We start from the raw sequence: 22734 nt of genomic DNA, 5'->3' as shown, positions 1-22734 counted from the left end.
CTAATATGGCAGCAAAAGAAGCACACCATAAATTTGCATGATTTAATATGGAACTCCCTTACAAGAATAGGTGACTGACCGAGTTTCTGACTCACTGACTCGACATGCTGCAGCAGTGAGCGTTGAGCTTTCACTGTTGTGATTATCACTCCACTGGCCCTTTGTTGCCTTGTGACACCCTGGGAATCACAGCAGTTAGGTGTGCGAGTATTTATGCAGAAATGCACACACTCAAGCTGTGGGCAAGCAGAGACGAAGAGTGTGAGTTACACAAGCGTTGGCAGGGCCTAATTATACATGGCTCTAATGAACTGTAATTATTGACATCCACCAGAGCATTGGGGTCTATAAGCTGAGGACTTGCAGACATTAGGCTGTGGTGTTACAGTGTTTAGTATTTCCAGTGACTGACTGAAATTTATGTTCTTGAACAATTTTTTTCTTTCTCTTTCAGTTTGATGGTGAAAACATGTACATGAATGAAAACAACCACGAGTTCCTCCCTCCAAACCACGTGAGTTTATATTGCTTTACTCCTACTTAACCTGATAATCAATTTGAACAAATTTCCTATTTTGGATCATCTTGTGGTTAAAAAAACCCCACAACTTCATAGTAAGATGAAGTTTTTAGATAAATATTTAGGTACCTTTAAGAACATGTTGGAAAAAACACAACATGGTGTCAAGTAAAAGATGTTCCATCTTCACCAATTAGTAAGTAGGTGGGGAATAACATTTATTGTCTGGCTCTCATATTATAAACATGTAACTAATTCTCCTAAGAATTTTAACTTATCTCATGTCATAGGTCAAATGAAGCAAGGAGTAGCCAAAAGTTTGGTTGAAACACATCAATACATGTGATTTTGAAGAATGTAAACATTTAGATAAATGCATATATTTTATTGCTTCATACTCATCACTGCTTTTCAAACAAAAGGAACTTTCACAGAGTTCTTACTAAGAAAAAATATAATAATGTAAATTCTCTATTTTTCCTGTCTTTCAATTATACTGACCCTATTTTTTACTTTGATTCACAAGCCAGCATGGAAATTGTTCTGGCCTCATTGCAGGAGATTTAGTGAGTTGGAATGGAGGGGGAGTGCAACAGGACGTGGCAACATTTCCAGAAATACTGTAGCACAGCTGGTCATGAACAGCTGGGAAACCATATGGTTGTGTTTGGACAGGAGGATTTGTGGAGTTTGGGAGTAAGCCCATCTGACAAACACAGGGAAGCAGAGAATTTGTCCCTGTCAATTGCAATTATTAGAAGTCAACCTGTAGACCACAGTGGTTGTGTTTCTGTTATGCTTCTTCAATTTTTGTGAATGTCTGAATGCTTTTGTTTGGCTCGCAACTCAGAGTGACATACAACAATGCTAATTCTGTCTGGTTTTCTGACTATGAATTCACTTTCATGACTTTAAGAACATGTGTCTGCTAAAATGATTTTCATTTATTTTTGGCCCTTTCCAAGTAGATGATTGACTTTTCTACAAAAGCATGAAAAAGTTACCGCTTACCACCCATTATATTTCATCTCATTAGATTCCTGATTACCTGATTAAAAGTAGCTTTTTATTAATAATGTGGAATGGCCCGAATAGAACATTTGGGAAAACTGACATTTAATGTTTATAGTGGCAAGAGAGAAAAAGACGGAGAGTGAAACAACAGGAAAGGCTGTGATGGGATGAAAGACGATTTTGTTTTGGTCCGTGTTATACTTTGTTTACTCAAGATCTTCTCGTATTTGACATGTGCCTTGCTCTTTTCTCTGCTTCACCAAGTTTAGCCTCTTCTTCCGTCTGACAGCTCAAATCAGGGAGGCCTTAAGGGTGGATGCACAATCTCTTACAACAAAACCCAGGAAAATACAAAAATAATCACTGAGCTCCTCCTTCTTTGCTATAATGATGTTACCAAAGTAGTTTAAACTTTTCGAACAAAATAAAAACCCTAGGAATGTTTATTTGCATACTGAAAGTGACAGAGAACTAACAAATCCAAATTCCACAACTACTACTCAGTGCTGTTATTCTGTAAATTTTGTTGAAAAAATAAAAAAATATATATATATTTCTTGTACAGTTACTTGTAAATATTCAATTTGCTGTGGTGTAAGAGAATAGAGTAGTGTTCAACTTGTTTCTGTCCTTAAACCAGAATGTGCCACAGCATGTCTGCAATGTTATGCTTTGCAACATATTTTCATGACACTTATGTCAAAAAGCTTTACTTTGAATTGTCAAATAATGCAAGAAGGAATAAAAACACAAATGAATATTCTGGAAATCGTTATGAAAGAAAAAAACTTAATAGTGCAAAGCCCAAAGCTAAATTTATTTTGGAGGAGCCCACCCTTCTTTTGCACTCGTATGCCTTCACAAGTTAGAGTCACCACAATATCTTTAATATAATCTGAATTAGAAAGTGAAATAAATATCTAAATCTTGTATGGTGGCCAGGGAATTATTATAGAGACCTAAATAATTTCCAAAGCTTGCTTATGTCACTGGGTAATCCGCTCTGTGTTTGCTTCACCCCACTGCAAAGAATTTTGGAGATAATTATGTAAAAATAAATAAAAAATGTGGTCACCTTAAGTAATTGTTCAGTAATGGTACAAAAAATGTACTTGTATGTTGAACAGAATGCCTGATGATTAAGTTTCAATTAGAGAAAAAAATGTCTTCACAATGTCTTCACCCACCACAATGCAAATTAAAACGCTTTCATATCTTATATTAAATGAAGGACAGGGCAGCCATATGACTGATGTGATTGGTGTCTGTTTCTCTTAATACAAACCTTTCAAGTTGATTGAAAAGTATATTAGGTCAGGTTATCATTTTTAAATGCCTGGAGGTTTGCCAAATCAAAAATATATTAAGAAGTATATGCTCATATTTTTTAGCTAGTTGTGAGATAAAATGTACTTTTGGTGTTGGAGACAAAGAGACACAAATGCTGCGGGGCTGATTTTTATTTCAAAGTGGATTTTTTTTAACAAATCCACACTGTTGCCACATTATTCTCAATATATTCATTCTTGAATGAAAACAAATCATATTGCCTAAAGCTGATTTTTCTCTGCTCACTGCTTTATTATCTCTCTTTACTTTTTTGTATCTTTTTTTCCACCATCATTTCTGACTCCCCCTCTTTGGCTTCTTCCCTCTCTATATCTCCATTTCCTTCTCATACCGCCCATTGCATTTAAATGTATTTGGGTCAGTGGTTCTGCTCTGAAACTTTATGAAAGTGCTTGTCTGTCTGTATCTAGCTTAGGTTGCTACATGCAATTGTTCTCTTTAATGTCACTCACCTGTTATATAGCTCTTTCTATACATAAAATGACTTGATATAGGTTATACGTTTGGTGCTGTTGGGTGAATTTGCTGAAGAAACCACATGAAATAACGCTTAGATGGGTATGATCTGCTGATGAGTAACAGGAAAATGGGGTCAGTGCTATTGTCATATCGATGTTCCCATGAGCATCGTTTTCTGACTCTGTAGTCCTCTGTATTGTTTCATTTTCTAACCCCCCCACCGCCCCTGCCTTATTAGAGTGACAAAGTGTTACTGATTCAATGACAAGACCGCGAACCCTGTTCTTGGCATCAACAAGCTCTTTGTCTGCCCCTGTGGTAACTGACTAACCAGCCGAAGCAGCATTGCAAAGCTAGTAACCAGCGATTAGAAGGTCTAGTGCCGATTTCCTCTGTTGTGATGACATTAAAACAACAGAAAATAGATCAATACCTTACAGATTTCATATATTTTCGCTCTTTTGATCAGATTGTCAAGAAATTTTTAGTACTAGACACAGACAATCTGGGTTAATAAAGCTGATTTTTCCTGTGCACACTTTACTGCCAGACTCAGAATGAAGAAGACACTTAAATTCCACAATGCATGACAAGTAAATTCTTTAACATCCATCTCTCTGGAAAATATTACAAAGCCATTTCTATTGCTTTCAGACTCAAGAGAACCATTTTGAAATACATTAACCACAAATGGAGAAATTTGGAACAGTGGTAAACTTGTCTATGATGAGGTGAGGTGTCTATTGACACCTCATCCAGTAATTCACAAAAGAACCTAGAGCAACATATAAGTTGTTTCACGTCTCACTTGCCTCAATTAAGGTTAGGGTTCATGATTTAACAGTAAGAAACAGAGCAAAAAAATCTGTGGATTCATTGTGAGACTTCTTAAAAGTTATAGAAGTAACATTTTGGGACACAAAAATTACACCTACAGTCAAACGTGGTGATAGCAGTAGTGTGATGATGTGGGGCTGCTTTGCATTTTCATAACTGATGGAACCATGAATTTCACGCTAACAGAAAATTCAGCAGAAAATGCTTAGCTTTTTGTCTGTGACCCTAAGTTCAAGCACACATGGATTGTGCAGCATGACAAACATCTAATGCAAACAAGTTCCCCTTTAAATGGCAAAAAAAAAAAGAAATAAATATATTTGCTCAGGTTATCTTTGTCTGATTATAAAACTTGTTTGATGATGTGAAACATTTAAGTGTGACGACACAGCAAATACATTTGTAAGGGAGCAAACACTTTTTGACAGCAATATAAATTCCTGCTGCTGATTTTAAGCAGAATAGCACACATCGCTACGATCAAAGATGTGCACTGTGGAGATGCCTTCTCATACCTCTACAGTGCAGCAAAAGAAACTTCATCAGCACTTTACCTTGACAATGCTCTCTTTTGATGTCGTTCTCCCTGACTTATGAATTAATTTAGCAGAACTGCTGTTTGAGAGAAATATGCCACAAAAAAAAAGAGGGAGAAACGAATGGTGAAAACCAGGAGATGGGGTGGGGGGATGGTAGAGACGGAGAAACTGCACAGGGGAATAATTCGACTAATGGAGTGACTGTTTGGATATTCAGCAGAAGTAGAAACGGAGATTATGATCTCGCAATTAGCGTAACAAGGTTTTATTGATTGGCTGCTGCTTAGTGTCTTTGCTGCCAAGACGCTGCATGTGGTTTTAACATGCACAGTGTGTTTGTGGTGGGTGTGTGAGTGCGTGCAGCCCAGTCAATACAGTCATACTACAACACTTCCAGAGTCAAATCCAGCTCCGCAGGATCATTGAGCCGTGGCCATTTTATGATCATCAAAACTGAAATATTATGGATTGCTCAGTTAAAGCAGCCCGCTGGATGAGAAGTGACAAAGTGGAGTACATTTACATTTTTCTCTCACTTCTGAGATAATGCATTGCTCTTCTATCCCTTTGCATAAAATGATAAAAGGTCTGTATGATGAGGCATTTTCTATCCACCAATTTTAAAAACAATATTTGTGCTTCATCTGGACGTTTTTTGGAAGTCGTTTGAAGAAAGATTATGGCACTTGTGAGTTGTAATTCCATCTGAAAAGGGTTTTTACAGCTTGTGAGAGAAATAGAACAATTGGTGGAAAGTTTTGTTTTTTAAAATGAAGTAAACACCTGATTATAATTAGATTTCTGACTCAAGCTGAAAGACTGGGCTACTGATTCTGTTCATCTTGCCATTACTGACAGATTTAGTAGTGTGAAACCTCTTGCTAGCAGATTTGAACCGATATATCACATTGTTCATGTGCCCACCTTCTTGAAATTCTGTTTTTATGAATTTAATTATGTCCTGCACTCCCTGGCATCTCTCATCTCTCATATGTTTTTGATGAGCTGTTGTAGAACATGATCTCAGAGTCTTTTATGTTTAACCTTTTGACAAATCTATCACCTCCTCCCTCTGTGCTCTGAATTAAAGAGCCATTCCACCTTTCCTGTTTGGATGAGTAATTCTCTCGTTTGGCCACGGCCCAAAGTTCAGCTAGCAGGTTTGGGAGCTCGATGAAGCCTGATTGGTCAGGTTTAGTCGGGTGTGACTGACAGGAAGCCAGCTGATTGGAGGAGACAGTATCTTTTGACTGTTACGCTGATTAAAGCAGAGCACTGGCATTTTGTAAACTCCTGCCGTTCGAGGGTCCCTGCGCTCACGCCATGGCCCTGCTGGTCTGAATTACAGCTTAGTCACATTAGTCTGATTTACAGCTTCCTTGTGGTGTTTTACATTATAGGAGGTACTGGAATGGTAAACTCCACCCCATTCCCTTCCACTTGCCCTCTCTTCATATTCGTCACTCCAAACTTTCAGTCATCCTCCATCCTTTCTTCCACACCTCCCTTTAACCTCTGTTCACAATCTTCCCCCCTCACTTTAATCCTTCCATTTATTTTCCTACATGTTCCTCCAACCTCCATCAACATCCCTTTACCTTCCTCCTCCGTTACCTCGCTCCCCCCTCTTTCCGCCTTCTTTCACTCCCGCACTACATCTTTTGTGAAAATGAAAACAAAGAGCAGCCTGCCAGAATATTTCTATAGCCTGTTCGCTGACGAAGCGTTGAGCAGAGACAAAGCAAAAAGATGTGCTAGCATATTTGTCGCAGCAGCAGAATGATGGAAAGCTCTTTCCACCGTTGCATTTTAACAGCCATTTGGAAACTCTTCATCTTAAATGCTTCTACCCTGTTTAAAAGTGCCCTTATTGGAACACACCCCCATTAGAGCAGTGTGTAAATAAATGTAGGTATGTATATTTGTGTAAGGTTAGCTTTGCCGTCTCTACCCCTTGTTGCCTGAGGTGAACAGATAAAACTAATGGCCCCTTAATGTGTTTGTGGAAGCTTTTTGACCCTTTCCATAAAATGACGAGAGACCAACCTTTCACTCTTTTCCAGACTGAATGCCAGAGTTTCATAAAAGAGATAAAATATACTGCACACGTTATATTGAGCAAATTCACTGCATCAGATGGTTTCAATTTCTTTGGAAAAGCAAACCCTCCTAGTTTGTCTTGAATAGTTTTTCCTTAATTGCTGTGGAAAAAACAACCTAGAGGGTATTAGAGCATTACACTCGGCCACACAATGTTTATTTAATTTTAATGCAGTATTTTTAAGGTGTGAAAACTACACAGACTTAACAATTCATGTTGATTTATTTTCTCAGTTTTGATCCAATTCAAATTAGGTTATATAAATTCCCCTAATAAAATAGTTGAACAGCATGAAGCAGAGGTGTTGGGGCTTGGAGCCAATGAATTGTACTGTTTTACACATTAAAAAAATATTTAGAACTTGGTATTAAAGCAGCCCATCATGTAGAAAAGGTGAGGTGTGATGTACCTCATAGGAGTTAGACATCTATTTAATTCTACGCCTTAGTAAAAGTACCACATGCTCGCATGTTTCCAAGACAGCCAACATTGGCATGGGGGTTTTCTTTGAATGAGAGTGCTAACACATTATGATGTTCCATCTTTTAATGATGACAGCAATGGTGTGCAGATTTTGAATTTAATTATTTATATCAAAGTTTAATTAGTGTGAATACAATGAAAAGATTGAACAATTAAATGCTGAAATATCAGAGTTAAACAATAACTGTCTTAGACTTGCTTCTAGCTTAAATGCAACAGAGGAAGTAAGGCAAATCTTCAGTTATTTTCATTTGCAAAAAGAGAAGTACATGTACATAGTGCATTTTATATAGCCCCTATACCCACTTGTTTGATGTTCATAAAATGGATTATTTTAGTGTTCACTTACAGAATATGCCTACAACTTTGAACATTTAATTTTCTTTCTATTGTAAAGCAAACAACACATAGGATGAAATAACAGAAACCTTTGGTGTGCATAACTGTCCACCCCTCTAATTCAGTACAGTGTAGAACCACTTTTTGCAGCAATTACAGCTGCAAGCCACTTTGGATGAGTTTCTATTATCTTGTCATGTCTTGACACTGAGATTTTGTCCATTTCTCAAGGCAAAATTGTTTCATCTCCTTCAAGTTAAATGGTTTCAGTTGCTGAACAGCAATCTTCAAGTCTAACCACAGATTCTAAATTGGATTGAGGTCTAGGCTTTGACTGGGCCATTCCAGTGTATTTACACATTTCCCCATTTGTACTTTTAAATAACTTTGTCTCTGACTTGTTTGGAGGTTTCCTTGGTCGTCATGGTATTGTTTGGCTAGTGGGTGTGTTGGAGCCTCTGGGGCCTTTCAAAACAGTTGTATAAATACTGACAGATCATGTGATACTTAGATTACACACATTTCACTAAACATGCGACTTCTCAAGGTAATTGATTGCACCAGACTTTCTAGAGGCTTCACTACAAAGAGGTGTGAATACTTCCTCAAGTGACTGTATATCTGTATGTACGTTAAAAAGAATATGGTGGTAGAGAACCTTTGTTTAGTATCTGAACTCTGGATAGAAAAAATATGATGTTCCATCTTTTAATACACTCCTTCTCATGCATTAATATTAAAATGTTCAAAAAAATGCAATAAATCATCTAATAACAAAGAAATTTGTTAGTTCTGTCTGGTAAAAATATACAGAGCAAAATCATAAAAAGGATTTGATTTTGTAGCATTTTTGTGCACACTCTTACAAGAATAAAAAAAACATGCCATCTCACACCTGATTGGAAGATTACAACTCGAATGGCCTGAGATTATCATAACACATTTCTTTTATCATACAGACCCAAAACATTTCAATTACTGTTACTTGAGCAAGTATTTAAACTTATTTTCACCTATTCAGATAGCATCAGGTGATTTTGCAAGTTGGAAAAATTTGTTTGTTATTATACAATTATCGTACAAATCTGCACCAACTGTTTCAGTACTAAATGTTACTAAAACCAAAAGCAAAACAAAAATTATATTGGAAAAAATGCTAGAGATCTTTAAATAAATTTGTCAACATAAATTCCTAAATGACCTAATGAATGTCACTGCATGGTTTGCAAAAAAAAAAAGAAAAACACCTTTATCCAGATATAAATGTTCCACATCTCTGTTCCGAGCTCAGTGTGGAACCTTTATTGTGACACATGAAGTGCAAGTTGCAGCATAGAACCAGTAAGAGACAGGGATGTTCATTGACACTCGAGAGCTGTCTCCTCCGTTCCCCTCCACTCACAACCAGCCTCTTATTAACAATGGCACCAGGAGTGCGAGGGTCCAGATGTTAGTCTCCTGCTCCCACCAGCTGTGCCAGCCACTGATACACAGCCTCATTGACTCTGAAGCAGGCACACAAGAAGAGCTGACATCACAGCCACACACACACACACACACACCCACACACACACATGCCCGTACACCCCGATGCACAGACAGGATGCACTATCTTAAAACTGGATTTTATTTGAGAAAAGTAGGTATGAGAGCGAAAACATTGAGAAGTAATTGCACAAAGACACATTCACCATAAATGCACAGACTGGAACCACTTTCTCCATCCACAAGCTCTTTTACACCCTTTTTCTCCTGGGCTAGAGTTATGAGCAGTGTTATTTGAGGGTGACAGGATCCTAACAATTACTAGAATAATGCATGTTTGTTTGGATGACTGCGCCATCAGCACTCCCTTTGTCATTTTGAACATTGTGACAGTCAGTCGGTACTCATCCACCACTCTTTATTCTGCTGTTTTTGTCCATTTACTTCTTCTTATAACAATAATTACTTTTGTCATTCACACACAGTGGCACAATTGTCCACACACTAATGGTAATTTCTAACGGGGGGCACGGACAGACGACAACTGTGCAGTCGAGCTTACCAGCTGCTGTTTGTTGGCCTTGTTGTACTTCTGTCAACTCATAAATCAGCAATATCAGTAGCTGCTATTTAGCATTGCAGAACAGGCATTGAGCAAGGTTTAAAAGGCTTCCCCCCATTAACAAGGCATGGTTGCTCCCAACAGGAAGAGACAGAGGAGAAACAATACTCTATTTTTGCCAAAGCAACACTGTAATTCTAGATTCACCCTGTCAGGCAATAAGTTTGATTATGGTCCTCATTTGAAATATTGGATATGTCTCTTTCCCCCACTCCCCCCTTATTTTCTGCTCTCTCTTCTCCTCTCTCTCTCTCTGCTCACCCCCTCCTCCTCCTCCTCCTCCTCCTCCTCCACCATACTCAGCAGTATCAGCATTGGCATCACTCTGACTCTGGATCACTATTGAGAAACCTGAGCACCCATGTTTTTACCTTTCTCCCCCAACCACATTGGAGGAGATCATGATTGTCACTGATATCGCTGCATCTGCATGTCCTCACAACCACGACAATCTGAAATCTTGTCTGTTGACACGCTGCCTCATTAAATGTCCATACAAACTTTTACATCAGTTTGGTGGAGAGCCTAATCTTGCTCTAAAAACGTGATAGCAGTGCAGTTGTTGCAGCTAACAGAATTAAGTGCGACTGGCGAGAGGGGGTGGAGGAGAGGCAAACGAAAAGACAAAAAGAGCAAAGAGAGCCTATGACATATTTTCAATATACCCAAGTGGAGTAAAAAGAAAAAAAATAGGAATAAAAGGAAGAGTTTTGTCAGTGAAGGCAGCTAATATTTAGTCACTTGCATCAACTTGCAGATTTAGAGAGAAAGCATGCGTGAAGCAGGGAGTAAGAGGGAGGTTGTGTTTATTATTTGATAAAGCCTCCCTTATAACCTCGGCATGTTGTGCAACAGCTCTGGCTCTCCTTCAACTCTGCGGTTTGCCACTTCAAATTAGTCGCTCGTGGAGAGGGCCTGCCCCGTCTTTGCAAAATGCATTAGTACACCACTCAGAACCTCGTACAGCCTAGGGTTAAACACAAATTATATCATTTCTGTCATCCAATCAAATCACACTGACCCTTGGACCTGGGAGATGAGTCAAATGCATAATGAAATATGACATCGCACAAAAGCTCTGATTGTAATCTGTTCTGACACGCGATCAGATGGAGATGACCTCTTGACCCCGACTGACAAGTGAGACGAGTACTGGGAATAGGATACACAGGGGAGAACGAGGAAAGGAAACATGAAAGGAAAGGTGGGGTAGGGAGGTACATGCAATTATAAAGGCTGGTTTTAGTTAATGATTATTAGTTAGTAATCAGCTGAGTATCTGGGGGTGAATGAGGCCATTTTCAGCTTTTGACAGCAATTACACACTCCATTCCCTCCATATTTTCACTCCCGCTGGGCTTTATGTTCTTGAATGAGTACATGCCACCAACCTATCTCCCTTTCTGTTTCACCTTTCTCTTTCCCAATCCACATTTTCACAGGACATCCCTTTCACCAGTGCTCTTTTTTTCAAACCGCAAAATAGTGACAGATAAATAATACAATTTGGCTATTTGAGAGTGAGATTTGTTGACAGGAAGGTATGGTGACAGTTGGGTAATCGGGGTCAGGCTAGATGCTGTGCGTGGACCAAAACTGGCTTGGATTTAAAGGAGAAAAAACTGGCCAGTGTTAGGCCAGCTGAGAGAAGAGGAAAAAATTGAGGTGTAGGATGGCTGCAACTGGATCCTCGGCATTCTCCCCCTCCCATTTGTTGGGCTCTATGGTGTGTTGATACCCTCTAACTTGGTATTGTAGTAGAGGAAGAGCTATGGCTTTAATTAAGCCTGAGATGATGGACAGAAGAGATGGATAGATAAGGAGAGAGATGATGAAGAAAAGGAGTAACAAAAACAAAACGCAAAGAGCTCAATGCTGTTTAAATTTGAAGATCTTTGTCGTCAGACAACAACTATTTGTCTTGCAAGCAAGATCTGTTGTAAACAGGATAATTCACAAATGTAAACTGTAGTCTTGCTTGAGAAGAATGAATGAAATGAATAAAAATGATGAAAGCTTTTATAAATCATTCCAAACATAAATCAACAGTTTTCTTTACAATCACATGGGAAGATGAGATAACAGGTCTTTACTCTGAGTGCAGAGGGCTGCATAGTGGAAATGGAAAAGTGTTGGAACGAAGGGTGTCGAAGGTGATGGAAATGGTGGTGTTGTGAGGGAGAGATTTCTGGCATAAATCACCAGTGTGACAAAGCACTCCAATAGGCAGATAAGTGCACATTAGTTGTAAGACAGATCTGTCATCATATTCCTTCTAGTTGTCTTTTCTACCCCTGGGACGACTCTAAGCTCTTTTTCTCTGTAGAAAATAAGAACCAGGTGTGAATATGGAGCTCTTAAACTCTTTTGCTGACTCATTTTCCACTATATAAAAACATTCAGTGTTCCAATCTTGAGTTAAAATACATTGTGTTACAGAAGAATTCATACCCCTTAAACCTTGTCTACATTGTACCAAGTTTTGACATTTTAGTGCAATACAAAGTAATGCATTGTTTTCAAAGATGTTTAAAAAATATAAATATGAAAAAAGGGGTGTAGTTACTCTGATATCCCTAAATAAATGTCTGTGCAGCTATTCCGAGTCCATTCATTAATTCATTAATAGAGTTCACCTTTGTGTCATCTGTTTTCACTATATATACAGTTGCGTATACCCCAATAAAGGTTCTTAGGGAACATTAGTGAATAAACCATATTGTGAAGTCTACAGAACATAAAATCTCCAGATAGGCCACATCTAATGTTGTGGAAAAATTTAAGGCAGGATTAGGTGATAAAGCAGCTTTGGACATCTCAACAAATCACTTCTCAATCCTTCACAAAATAATTTGAAGAGTCTGCCACAATTGCAAGTCTACAAAAACATTGGTGTCCACCTAAATCGACAGCCTAAAGGAGAAGAGTATTAGAGGAGCCCACGGTATCTCTAAAGGAGTCGTATTCAAGTGGGATGACATATTAACAGGGGAGCTAATTGTCTAAATTCCACTAATCTGGCCTTTATGAAAGAGTATAAAGAAGAGTGCCATTAATGAATGAAACCCCCTTTTTTTTTTTTTACAGGTTTTAGATACAGGTCATAGTTTTGTGCCATGAGCCACATAGACAACACTGCAAACATATGGAAGGAGGGCTCAGAAAATTAACTCTGCTGATAAAATGAAAAACATGAAAAATGAGAAGTACAAAAGCAACATGAGAAATTATCTTTCGTTCATCCTGTCATATCTGTTCTGCTTCAAAAATGATTTACTTTGAGCAGTGTTAAATTCCATTAATGTAAAATAATGTGCTACTTAATTTGAAGAAGTTCTGGGTGCCCTAAGCATTTGTGGTTAGTGCACCCTAATGGCTAGCAACGACTCTAGTCATTAACTACTTTTGCAAAGGTAAAAACCTAGGTCACTCATTGCAATCTGCTTTACTGTACTATCTTGGCAAGTTATTTTTTTATTATCGAAATCCCCCAAAAGTGAAAAAAAGAGATTTAAATGACTGATCATTTTGTCTTCCGTCAGACTGGTTTATTGCCTCATATTTACAGTTCACAATGCAACAACAGCAGACCAAGATTATGTTTCTTACTTCCATAAAAAGGCATTCATCTTTTTATCATGCAAATTAATTATATTTGACAGTGGAACATTTTTTTAATGGATATACAATTTAATATGAACTGGATGATGTCCTAAATCCTGATTTCTACAGGCACCACAACAATAATCTAATAAGAAGAAGAATATAGAGATAATGAGCCATTAGCCACAGTCAATATCATCTCCAGAAGGCCTTGAGTACTCAGGCAGTGTTACAGAGGGAGTTGGAGATCTGTGCCAAGTAAAAGACAAGCTGGAAAGCTCCCCAATCAATGTTTTTTTCCTCTCTCAGTCCCAGACCAACTGTCTATTCATCTGTTTCTCTCGAAATGAAAGGTGTGCTGGTATGCAACACTTACAGTCGAGAGATCTGTGTCTTAATTAAATCGTTGCAGATTGTGTTTCTCTCGCTGTGCAGACAGCATACTGTGCGTTGGAAACAATGTTCCCTATAGTGTCTTGCAAGGAGCAGATGAGGTTAATAAAAGATGTTTCTGTGTTGGATTAAAATCTGTGTAGTGACGCTTTTAGACAAAGTGTTTGCTTTATAATTAAACTCTGAGGAATATCAAAAGAAAGAAAAACATTTGTTTCCAAAAACATGCCATGTGAAACACTATTTGAATTGCCTTTGTGTGGATTTGACTTTTAAAGAAGACTAAAGTATACACAAACCAAACTGTACATGTAGTTTTGTGCTTGCAATTTCATTCTGAACAGTGGCATAATGAATAATTTATCTTGCCACAATCCAACTGGGAATGTCCTTGGTATTTACATTTTATCATCAAGGGCACTAGATGAACCGTCACAGCGATGTAACACATGACACATCAACACTCCTCATCCTGTTTGCACAATGAAATGCAGCAGACAAGAGACCCACCGAAAATATCGTTCCAGACCTCTGCCATTTATTAATAAAGGATGAGGGAAAAACAACAGTTTGATGAACATGCTTTGTGATGACTCAACATGATTTTCCTTTAGATTACCTGGTGCTCTCACACAGCGAACATATGAGTAAACGGTGGCTAAAAGGGGGACACACACGAGGGAGTCAATTCACACAATATAAACAGTGTTTACAGCAGACAATTTAGTTTCCTTCCAACAATTATGAGGGGAATTGAATCTCAGGAAATGTTTGTTTTCTTGTCCATTAGGCCACACAATAACAGCATTCCCAAAGGTTTACAGACACATCTGTCTTTAAAGGACAGTCCAGTAAATTTATAGAAGCTTGCTTTCAGTCTATTTTAGGACCAAGTAAATCAGATTAAGGGAAGAACAATAAATTCTTGATGTTTTTTATTTGTGTGTGTTATGAAACATTTGGGTAAAAACAAAATTCTCTGCATATTTGTTTAACTGGAATTCAATTATTTATTGCCTGCGATTAAAAGCACTCTCTGGGAAGCTGACTTTAATTTCACAAACACTAAACTGAGATCTGTAGAATAGGGATGGGTGAGTTTAGGGAGATTTTTCCACTTAAAAATATAGAATTTTCATTTGAAAACTGAACTTGCATTTACTCAGATGATCTGAAAGTGTGACATACTGCCAACTCAGAAAAAAAATACTTTGTCTTGGTACTGTACACGGAATGAATATCAGAATGCAAAATGCAAAAAAGACAGAGAACAAAACAGGATAAATTAGGACTCAGTTCTGTTTGCATTTCTGGTATGCATGAATGTGTTTATACTTTACCCTTTCCTTATTCTAACCAGGAAGCCTCTTTGCAGTTTTAAAATTTTTTATGCTACTTGCCAAAAAATATGTTTTTCCCCCATTCATTCTGAAACAATATTGAGCAAAACAAGAAAAAATGTACCCTGTATCCTCTCTCCTTTTCCTATCTCTTCATGGTCCTTATTTTCCAAAAGTATCTGTTTGAGAGATAAATGACCACTCTGCTGCCGAGGATGACAGCCTACACAAAGATGATATTGAATTGATTTCAGAAATGTTGCAGAACTGACTGTTTGATGTATACCGCTAGACATGAATCATAAAAATTCTATTAAAAACCCCTTGAATGGCTGACACCAGAATATTATTTGTGATGATTAATTTGACTCAGTCATTACAATGGGAGTCAAGTTGGATCGTCTCAGACAAAATTGCTTTTCATTCCCCGTTGAATTTCCCTGCTATTTTTCTTTTCTTCCTGCTCTGTGCAGGACTCCGATCTGATTGGACTTATAGTGTTTGAGCAGCAGCTAACACATGCATTGGTTTTCTTTATCACCAAGGTCAGGCGCTCCATGTTTGCATCTAAAATTAGATGTTTGATGTTTGGTTGAAAAAATTTGTTTTATTTCTTTTTTTTTTTCAAGAAACAAAACACTAAATTAAATTTGTAAATTAAAATAATTTAGTATTATGGTACTTGATGTATCACAATATATGTCTTAAGGATATATATTTGTTGTCTTTTCTCTCTTTGAAACAACTACACCACATTTGGTTAAAAACTTATTCTCCACTTTTTACCATGTGGCATATTTTTCTGTTATAGGGATAGCCATCAAATGTCTCAGATGACCATCTCTTGCTTTAGAAAATTTGAAATCTTCTCTTAAGTTTCGTATGACTCTATTTGATCACATGATTGTTTTCTCCTTCTATTTCTTGCTATGTTTATCCATCCTATCAGAGCTACACAGGCCAGACAGGCAGCGGCGGGGGAGGAGGCGGGGGAGGCGGCAGCTCAAGTGGAAACGGGACTGGGGACGAAGACTATGAGATCCCACCAATCACTCCACCCAACCACCCCGAGCCACCTCTTCTTCACCTGATGGAGCATGACTCTACGGGCTACCTCTGTCATTCGCTGCCACACAATGGGCTCATCAACCCATACTCGTACACTGAGCTGCCAACGCTCATGATGTCGAACATGTTGGCACAGGAAGGCCACCTTGTCTCCAGTCAAATGCCCTCGGTGAGTAAATTTGATTTTGCATCCAATAGTGGGCTTTGGTAGGATCCAGTGCAAAGCTGAATAAGAGTATTACCTACAGATGCTTGAGCCTATTTAATAATTTAAAAAAACCCTCTAATTTTTAATTTCATTAACTTTTATTTGTAAAAAGCAAATTTACTTTAGAATTAAGTAAATTTAAAGTACATTTACTTTATTCTTTGTAATCTGAAGTTCACAGAACACCAGCACCTTCAACATTTAAAAGCAAACAAAAACATGTGAAGTTTTGTAATGATTAATGTTTGAATGATATTGATGTTGATGAATGATTTCTATAGTGAAACAGATCATGTTCCAAAAACGTTAATGTAATTTTCAAGACAAGTAGACGTAGGCCAAGTGGAGGGAACAGATGATTGTTCAGGGGCTGCCTTGTCAGCTGTAATGCATGGAGAAAAGGATTGTGGGTAAATCCATCAGCATCATATCTGCCTCGACGGCATGCATCGGTCAATCTGTCAAGCCTTCAAACATGAATACATGCTGATTACTCCCTCAGCTCCAAACACACACACAAAAAAATGCTCGTCTGCAAATTAGCATCTCAAAACCGTAATTGCTTTTGTGGGAACTGCTGCAAGAAGCAGGTTTCTATCAGAGCAGTACAACAATCTGTAGAAGGTTTAAGTATGAAATGTAAAGGCACATGCTGCTGTCTTTATTCCTATATTGCAGCATTAAATATGTGATTTATGGTTGAATTTGAAGGTGAATTTGAAGTTCAAGTTATTCAGATTATTCTTTTGTTTGTCACTGTGCAGCAAATAGGTAAGAGTTTGACTAAAAATTGTTCCTCTTAAGTTTGACAGTGTCAGATCTGAATACATCCATTTGGAAGCAGAAGGCATTGATGTTTTTTATTGATTGCAGCACTGAGATCCCAAACAAATTACATGGTAAACCATGTTAACATAAAAAAAATATATTCCTCTTATGTGGAGTCTTAAGGTAAAGGAATGCATGCCCTTGTAATTTACTGGATAATGACAGAAATATCATAAACTGGCACAGAAATAGTTTCTGCCAGCTGTGCCTTTTTCGTAATTTTTATAAATTCCTCTAAGCATTTTGGATAATAGCTGTTTCTCATTGGTTTTTATCATTACAATTATCAGAGATTCCCAGAGTGTTTTGTAAGTTTATGAAGCAGATAAGAGTATCTGTTTTATACAGTATACTGTAGACATACACAGATGCATATCAAGGTCAAGTGTGATGTATCATGTTCATCACAAACAGAGGGGAGAGGGGTAAACAGCAGTTGAAATAGATCTTGATAAAGATCTCAAATGCAAACATCTTATGCATTATATATATTGCAGGAATATTCCCCTGATGTATTAGCTTCACTTGTCATCTATCTTTATATTCATTTCACATTTTGGTCATGACCTTTACTGAGGAGACGTTGCTTGATTGGCCAGTCTTTCACTCCACCATCAGTGTGTGTTTGTTTGTGCTAGAAAGAACCACGCTTCGGTTTTCATGGCGCTGAATACAGACGGCTAAACAATAAAAATGCATGAGATTCCAAATGTGCAGCGAGCACAACATATCGAACAGAAATTTGAACAAATAATCTCCAATTGCAAGGGTTATTTCTTGTGAGTACTGTTTTGATAACCCTGGATCATATAAAGATTATTTTTGGAGACAAGACTGAATGCTTTGCCCAGTTTAAATTAGGTTCTGAAAGTGCCACGTTACTCTTTTAAACAGTGTACATTTTTAGATTTGCAAGTACGAAACTAAAGCAAAGCAGCACATACGGTAATTGTTAAGATGAAAGAAAACAGTATATTTATATTTTCATTTGGCCCTTTCTAAGTTCACCTGAAGAAAGGTTTACAAAAATCTGAAATTATATTCAATTTAATAATAAAGAGGCAGGCTCACAAATACTAAAAAATGTCTACACTCCAGCTTTTTGTGTATGCATTCATCTTCAGTCAATTTAATAGATGAACTCTCACCTTGATGTGTCATTTATAGCTTTTGTGTTTATGTTAGCGACGGGATTTGACACCTTTGTTTGTCACACACAGAAACGTCTACCAACTACGTGCCGCCATGATGCACTTCACCACCCATTTGTTGAGACTGGGATGATATTAAATAAAATTTCCGGTTCGTCCGTAAAACTACGCTTAGGTTAATTACCTAATGCACAGCCGCCCGCAGTGTTCAGTCTTTCTGCTCACCTGTTTAAATACACCTTCAACGCTCTTCCTCACTGTTCGCTCTGAACTGCCACCAGGCAGCAGCTTCGGGAGGAGAAAAGACTACCGTACTCCAGGCATCGCGCCAGTCATTTTAAGGATGCTTATTGGTCCCCCGAAAAACGACAAAGACCCGGACATCACCGATCATTAAAATCCTCCCAGGCCGAACTTGAAAATTGGACCTTATGCTGCCAACACTTAGCTTTCATCAACAACTTAGGCGGAAGTGAGAGCGCTGTGCAACGCAAGTAATAACCCGGCTGGAACATGGTGCGCTAAATAATAAAATATAATTTAATGAAGCTTTGAGGCAGATAAATTTTCCCTGAAGAATTTTAAAAATCGAAGTACTCGAATCACCCGAGGAATCGTTTCAGCCCTAAATTATTTGACAGAGATCTTGTGTGTAATTTAATCACAGTATAGATGGAGATGGTTTGCAAATTGCTCAGAGATTTGTGAACCAAGGTCGGTGAAAAAAAAACATCCTCAAAAAGCTTCAGAGTACATCTCACAGAGCACCGTTCAGTTTGTCGTCTGAAATTGGGAAGTATCCTACTTGCAAACTGACTTCAGAAAAGTAACACATATCACATATCATCCCCATGGTGACATATAGAGGGGGCACCATTATTATGTGTGGAGGCTTCTATACTCTCCATATATATATATATATATATATATATATATATATATATATATATATATATATATATATATATATACAGTATATATGTATAAAACATTTTTATGCATTCATAAAATAAACTTAAAAAAATCTTTTCATTTCAACTTTCTCTAAAAGAGGCATAGCGATCCTTTTAGTGCCCTGCTTCAACTTCACCCTGAAAAAAGGAGCATATAAAGCAAACTCTCTCTAAATCAAATACTCTGTCTGGCAAAAACTACCAAACCGTAGCGGAGTTTCATTTGTGCTGAGAACCGAGTGTCTATTAAATTGGTGCCTCACCTTGTCACACTCTGTTGAACAGAGTAATTAAGCAAACTCTGCAGTTCAAACATGAGATGGTATCATTATGAATTCCTCACTTGACATGGGCGGATAAATAGTGTTGGTTAATTCAAATTTTTTTTGCCTGTTTAGGTTGCATAAAAGTACACCATGCAAAATATCTGCTTCTTGTGTTGACATTGTACTTTTATGCGAGTGTCCAAGTATGTTTATTTATACATTTCTTTGTCTTCACTATAAACAATATCTCTGCCGTTGAAATGGATCCACTACATCTGGAGGTCAGGCCTTATATTCAATCTTGAGCACATTGAAAAAAAAAATCCATTAGGGTTCATCTTTCCTGCATCAGCCATTCTATTGTGGTGCTGCAGTGAGATCTGTTTTCATCAAGCAGATTCAATACGTGAGCTGGGCAATGAAAAGAGTGCAATAGAGTTAGATGAGGAGAGGAGAGGTTGGGGGTGACACGGTGGGATTGGGTGGGGGTGGTTGAGATTGTGGCTAGAAAAGCAAGTACAAATTGTAAAGAAGAATAAAAAAAGGTAACTCTTATTCAAAATGAGCATATAGCTCCAATTTTCTGTACCTCTTGGATTTCATTATTAGATATTTTACAGATAATTCAGTTGAGTGAAATGAGGTTATTCGATCTCAACGAAAAGCTGAAAGCTGCTGTTTTTTTTTCTAAATGTGGCTCCATTTGGATTGTAGTATGCAGATATTTGAAAGTACTCCAATACAAGTGCAACAATATAAACATTTAATAAATAGCCTGATTGTATAAACCCAAGGATTCAGACAAAGTAGCATTTTGATCATAATCACAGGGCTTTTGGTAAGAATTGATAAGTGGCTTTGCTTGATCGGTTATTTTTTTGGGTGCTTTGTTACTGGCAGACTGATACAAAGACACAATTTGTTCCCATTAGTTTCGATGCATTTACAAAAACATGGCAAAGATAAACCATATTGACAGAAGTAAAACAGGAATTTTAGAGCTGCAAGATGATTCTGAAACATTTCTAAGCTTGTCAAAGATGAATTGATGGATGGATGATTCATTTCATAACATTATTTTAGGGACCTAGGGACTCTGTGAAAACCACTCCTTAAATAAAAAAAGACCTTGAAAACAGTTAAAGGAAAACCTAGCACCACTAAAGCTACACATCGAGTAGTCATTTACTGGGGAGCAAAAGACTTTTTCTTAAGACATTTTTATTCTTTTTCTCCATACTTTCTTTTTAATTTTATTGTGTGGTTTGATTGAATATGTTAGTCCTGTTAAGTTTAGTAAGCTGAAAGTGAGGTATTTTTAACTAACCATATTTGAGCCTTCTCTGATATAGAGGTAAATAATCTGTGTGGAGACAAATAGCTTCCCAAAGAAGAACTTAAAAACAACAGGTTGTTATCTGTCTTTCAGATCACTCTGTTGGATTCTTCAAATTCACCCACACTGATGCTTTTGTCCACTTATTTGTGATTCACTATCTAGATAGTGGCAGACTGCACTGAAGCACCAACCAATCATCTGTTGCCTCCGGAAGCAAAGTCATTAGACAATAGCAGACAGAATCCCAGACAAGATTATGTCTGCTGAAGGGCTAATGGGGATGTTTAACTGAAATATGGTTTTATGTTGGTCTGTTTCAGATGTGTTGGCATCAGTTCAGTTAAATTTGCAAAACACAATCATCAAACGAGAACACTATATGTTAAATAAATCAGGCCGGCACCAAACTCAGTTAAATTTTGTAGAGTTGGACAAAGTACAATTTTAATTGCCATGGTTTCCTAAGAAAATGTTATGTTATATATTACCATCAGCAAAGATGGGCTTGTGATGTTGAATTCCCACTGCATGTAATGTTGAATCAGGCAGTTCCTCAGAGTTGGTTATTAATTTCTAAAGTCATCACATACTTGCTCAGAAGAAGGAGTTACTGCTAATTTAAGAACTGAATGCAGTGTGATGGGTTTCTATAGCTAGGCAATTTTTTACCAAGTGGTATAAACTAAGCATTACAGACTTGTTTTTTTTAGCTAAAATCAAAGTAGAATTTATCTAATTATAGATTTTTGACCCACTCTTAGTATTGTAGAAACATCACTGAATTAGCATGCCGCATTTGCAGGTTTTTTTACTTTTTTTGATTAGCCTACCACTGTACAGGTCTTGACGGGTCAGAGCAGGGGCAGGGTCTGGCTTTTTAGCTAAAGATCCAACCTAAAAATGCATTATAGTGCAGGACAAATGGTCCTGCCACCCAAATTCTCTTTAATCATAATTCTTTTCTAAGCCTTATTACCATATAACTATAAATTAATTTTATTTCATCCATCTGTGTTCTGTATTTGCTTGATCCGACTCAGCTTTGCAGAGTGACTCAGTTATCAGTCACACTTCATCTTAGAAATTAACAAGGCTAATAACCTTAGGGCTGAAAGTTGCCAATTAACCTGTCATGTATGTTTTCAATTGTGTAATAAAACTGGAGTACCTGCAGAAAATGCATGCATGAAAACATGCAAAAGTACAAAAATGTAAAACTGCAACAACTGCAAAGAACTTGTGACACTTGACCCCAGAGTTCAATGCAACATTAAATCCATTTCAGTAGAGTCAAGAAGAGAAAAGGAAGATGGTATGATATAGTTGCTGTCAATCACTGATGTCCAACAGTTACTCAGACACAATTTATTAAAATATTAAAAAAGGGAAAACCTGAAAATAGTTTATATCAGCAGCAATATCTGCATCAACATAAAATTAAGCTTATTTATTTATTAATTTGTTTATACTTCAAATTAATGCATTAAGGTTCTTCAAAATGTTGGTTTTGTTGGTCACTTCTTTATAAGAACAAGTTGGCTATTGTTATCTTTTAGTTAGTGCACGAAACCATTAGTTAGTCAGATCTATACAAATATTCGACACAATGTTTGCTAAACTGTTCCTCTAGTGCTTGTAGTGTTCATAGGAAAAATAGATTTTCTTGGTTTAATCCACTCATTCATAGAGGAAGTTAATTGAAAGTGTTTTTTTTCCTCTAGTCACAACATGAAAGACATAATTAACCACTTTCCTAATTGTGTAAGGAGTACATTTTCAGTGCTCATTGTCATTTCTGCTAGTTATTGTGTTGTGGTCTGAAATTGCCCCTGGACT

General features: G+C 37.4%; 1 protein-coding gene across 5 annotated transcripts in view; it reads left to right on the top strand.

The window, feature by feature from the left end:
• tox2 (TOX high mobility group box family member 2) overlaps nucleotides 1-22734 on the top strand; it is a 122642-nt gene that overhangs the window by 72888 nt on the left and 27020 nt on the right. For all 5 annotated transcript variants that reach the window (XM_028003381.1, XM_028003378.1, XM_028003383.1 and 2 more), the window contains exons 3-4: nucleotides 455-514; nucleotides 16035-16322. In XM_028003381.1, the coding sequence (XP_027859182.1) occupies nucleotides 455-514; nucleotides 16035-16322 (348 nt within the window). The remainder of the gene's footprint in view (nucleotides 1-454; nucleotides 515-16034; nucleotides 16323-22734) is intronic.

Source organism: Xiphophorus couchianus, chromosome 20, assembly GCF_001444195.1.
Source record: "Xiphophorus couchianus chromosome 20, X_couchianus-1.0, whole genome shotgun sequence".
Lineage (NCBI taxonomy): Eukaryota > Metazoa > Chordata > Actinopteri > Cyprinodontiformes > Poeciliidae > Xiphophorus > Xiphophorus couchianus.
The sequence above is the reverse complement of the archived record's forward strand: the minus strand, read 5'-3'. Positions and strand labels throughout refer to the sequence as shown.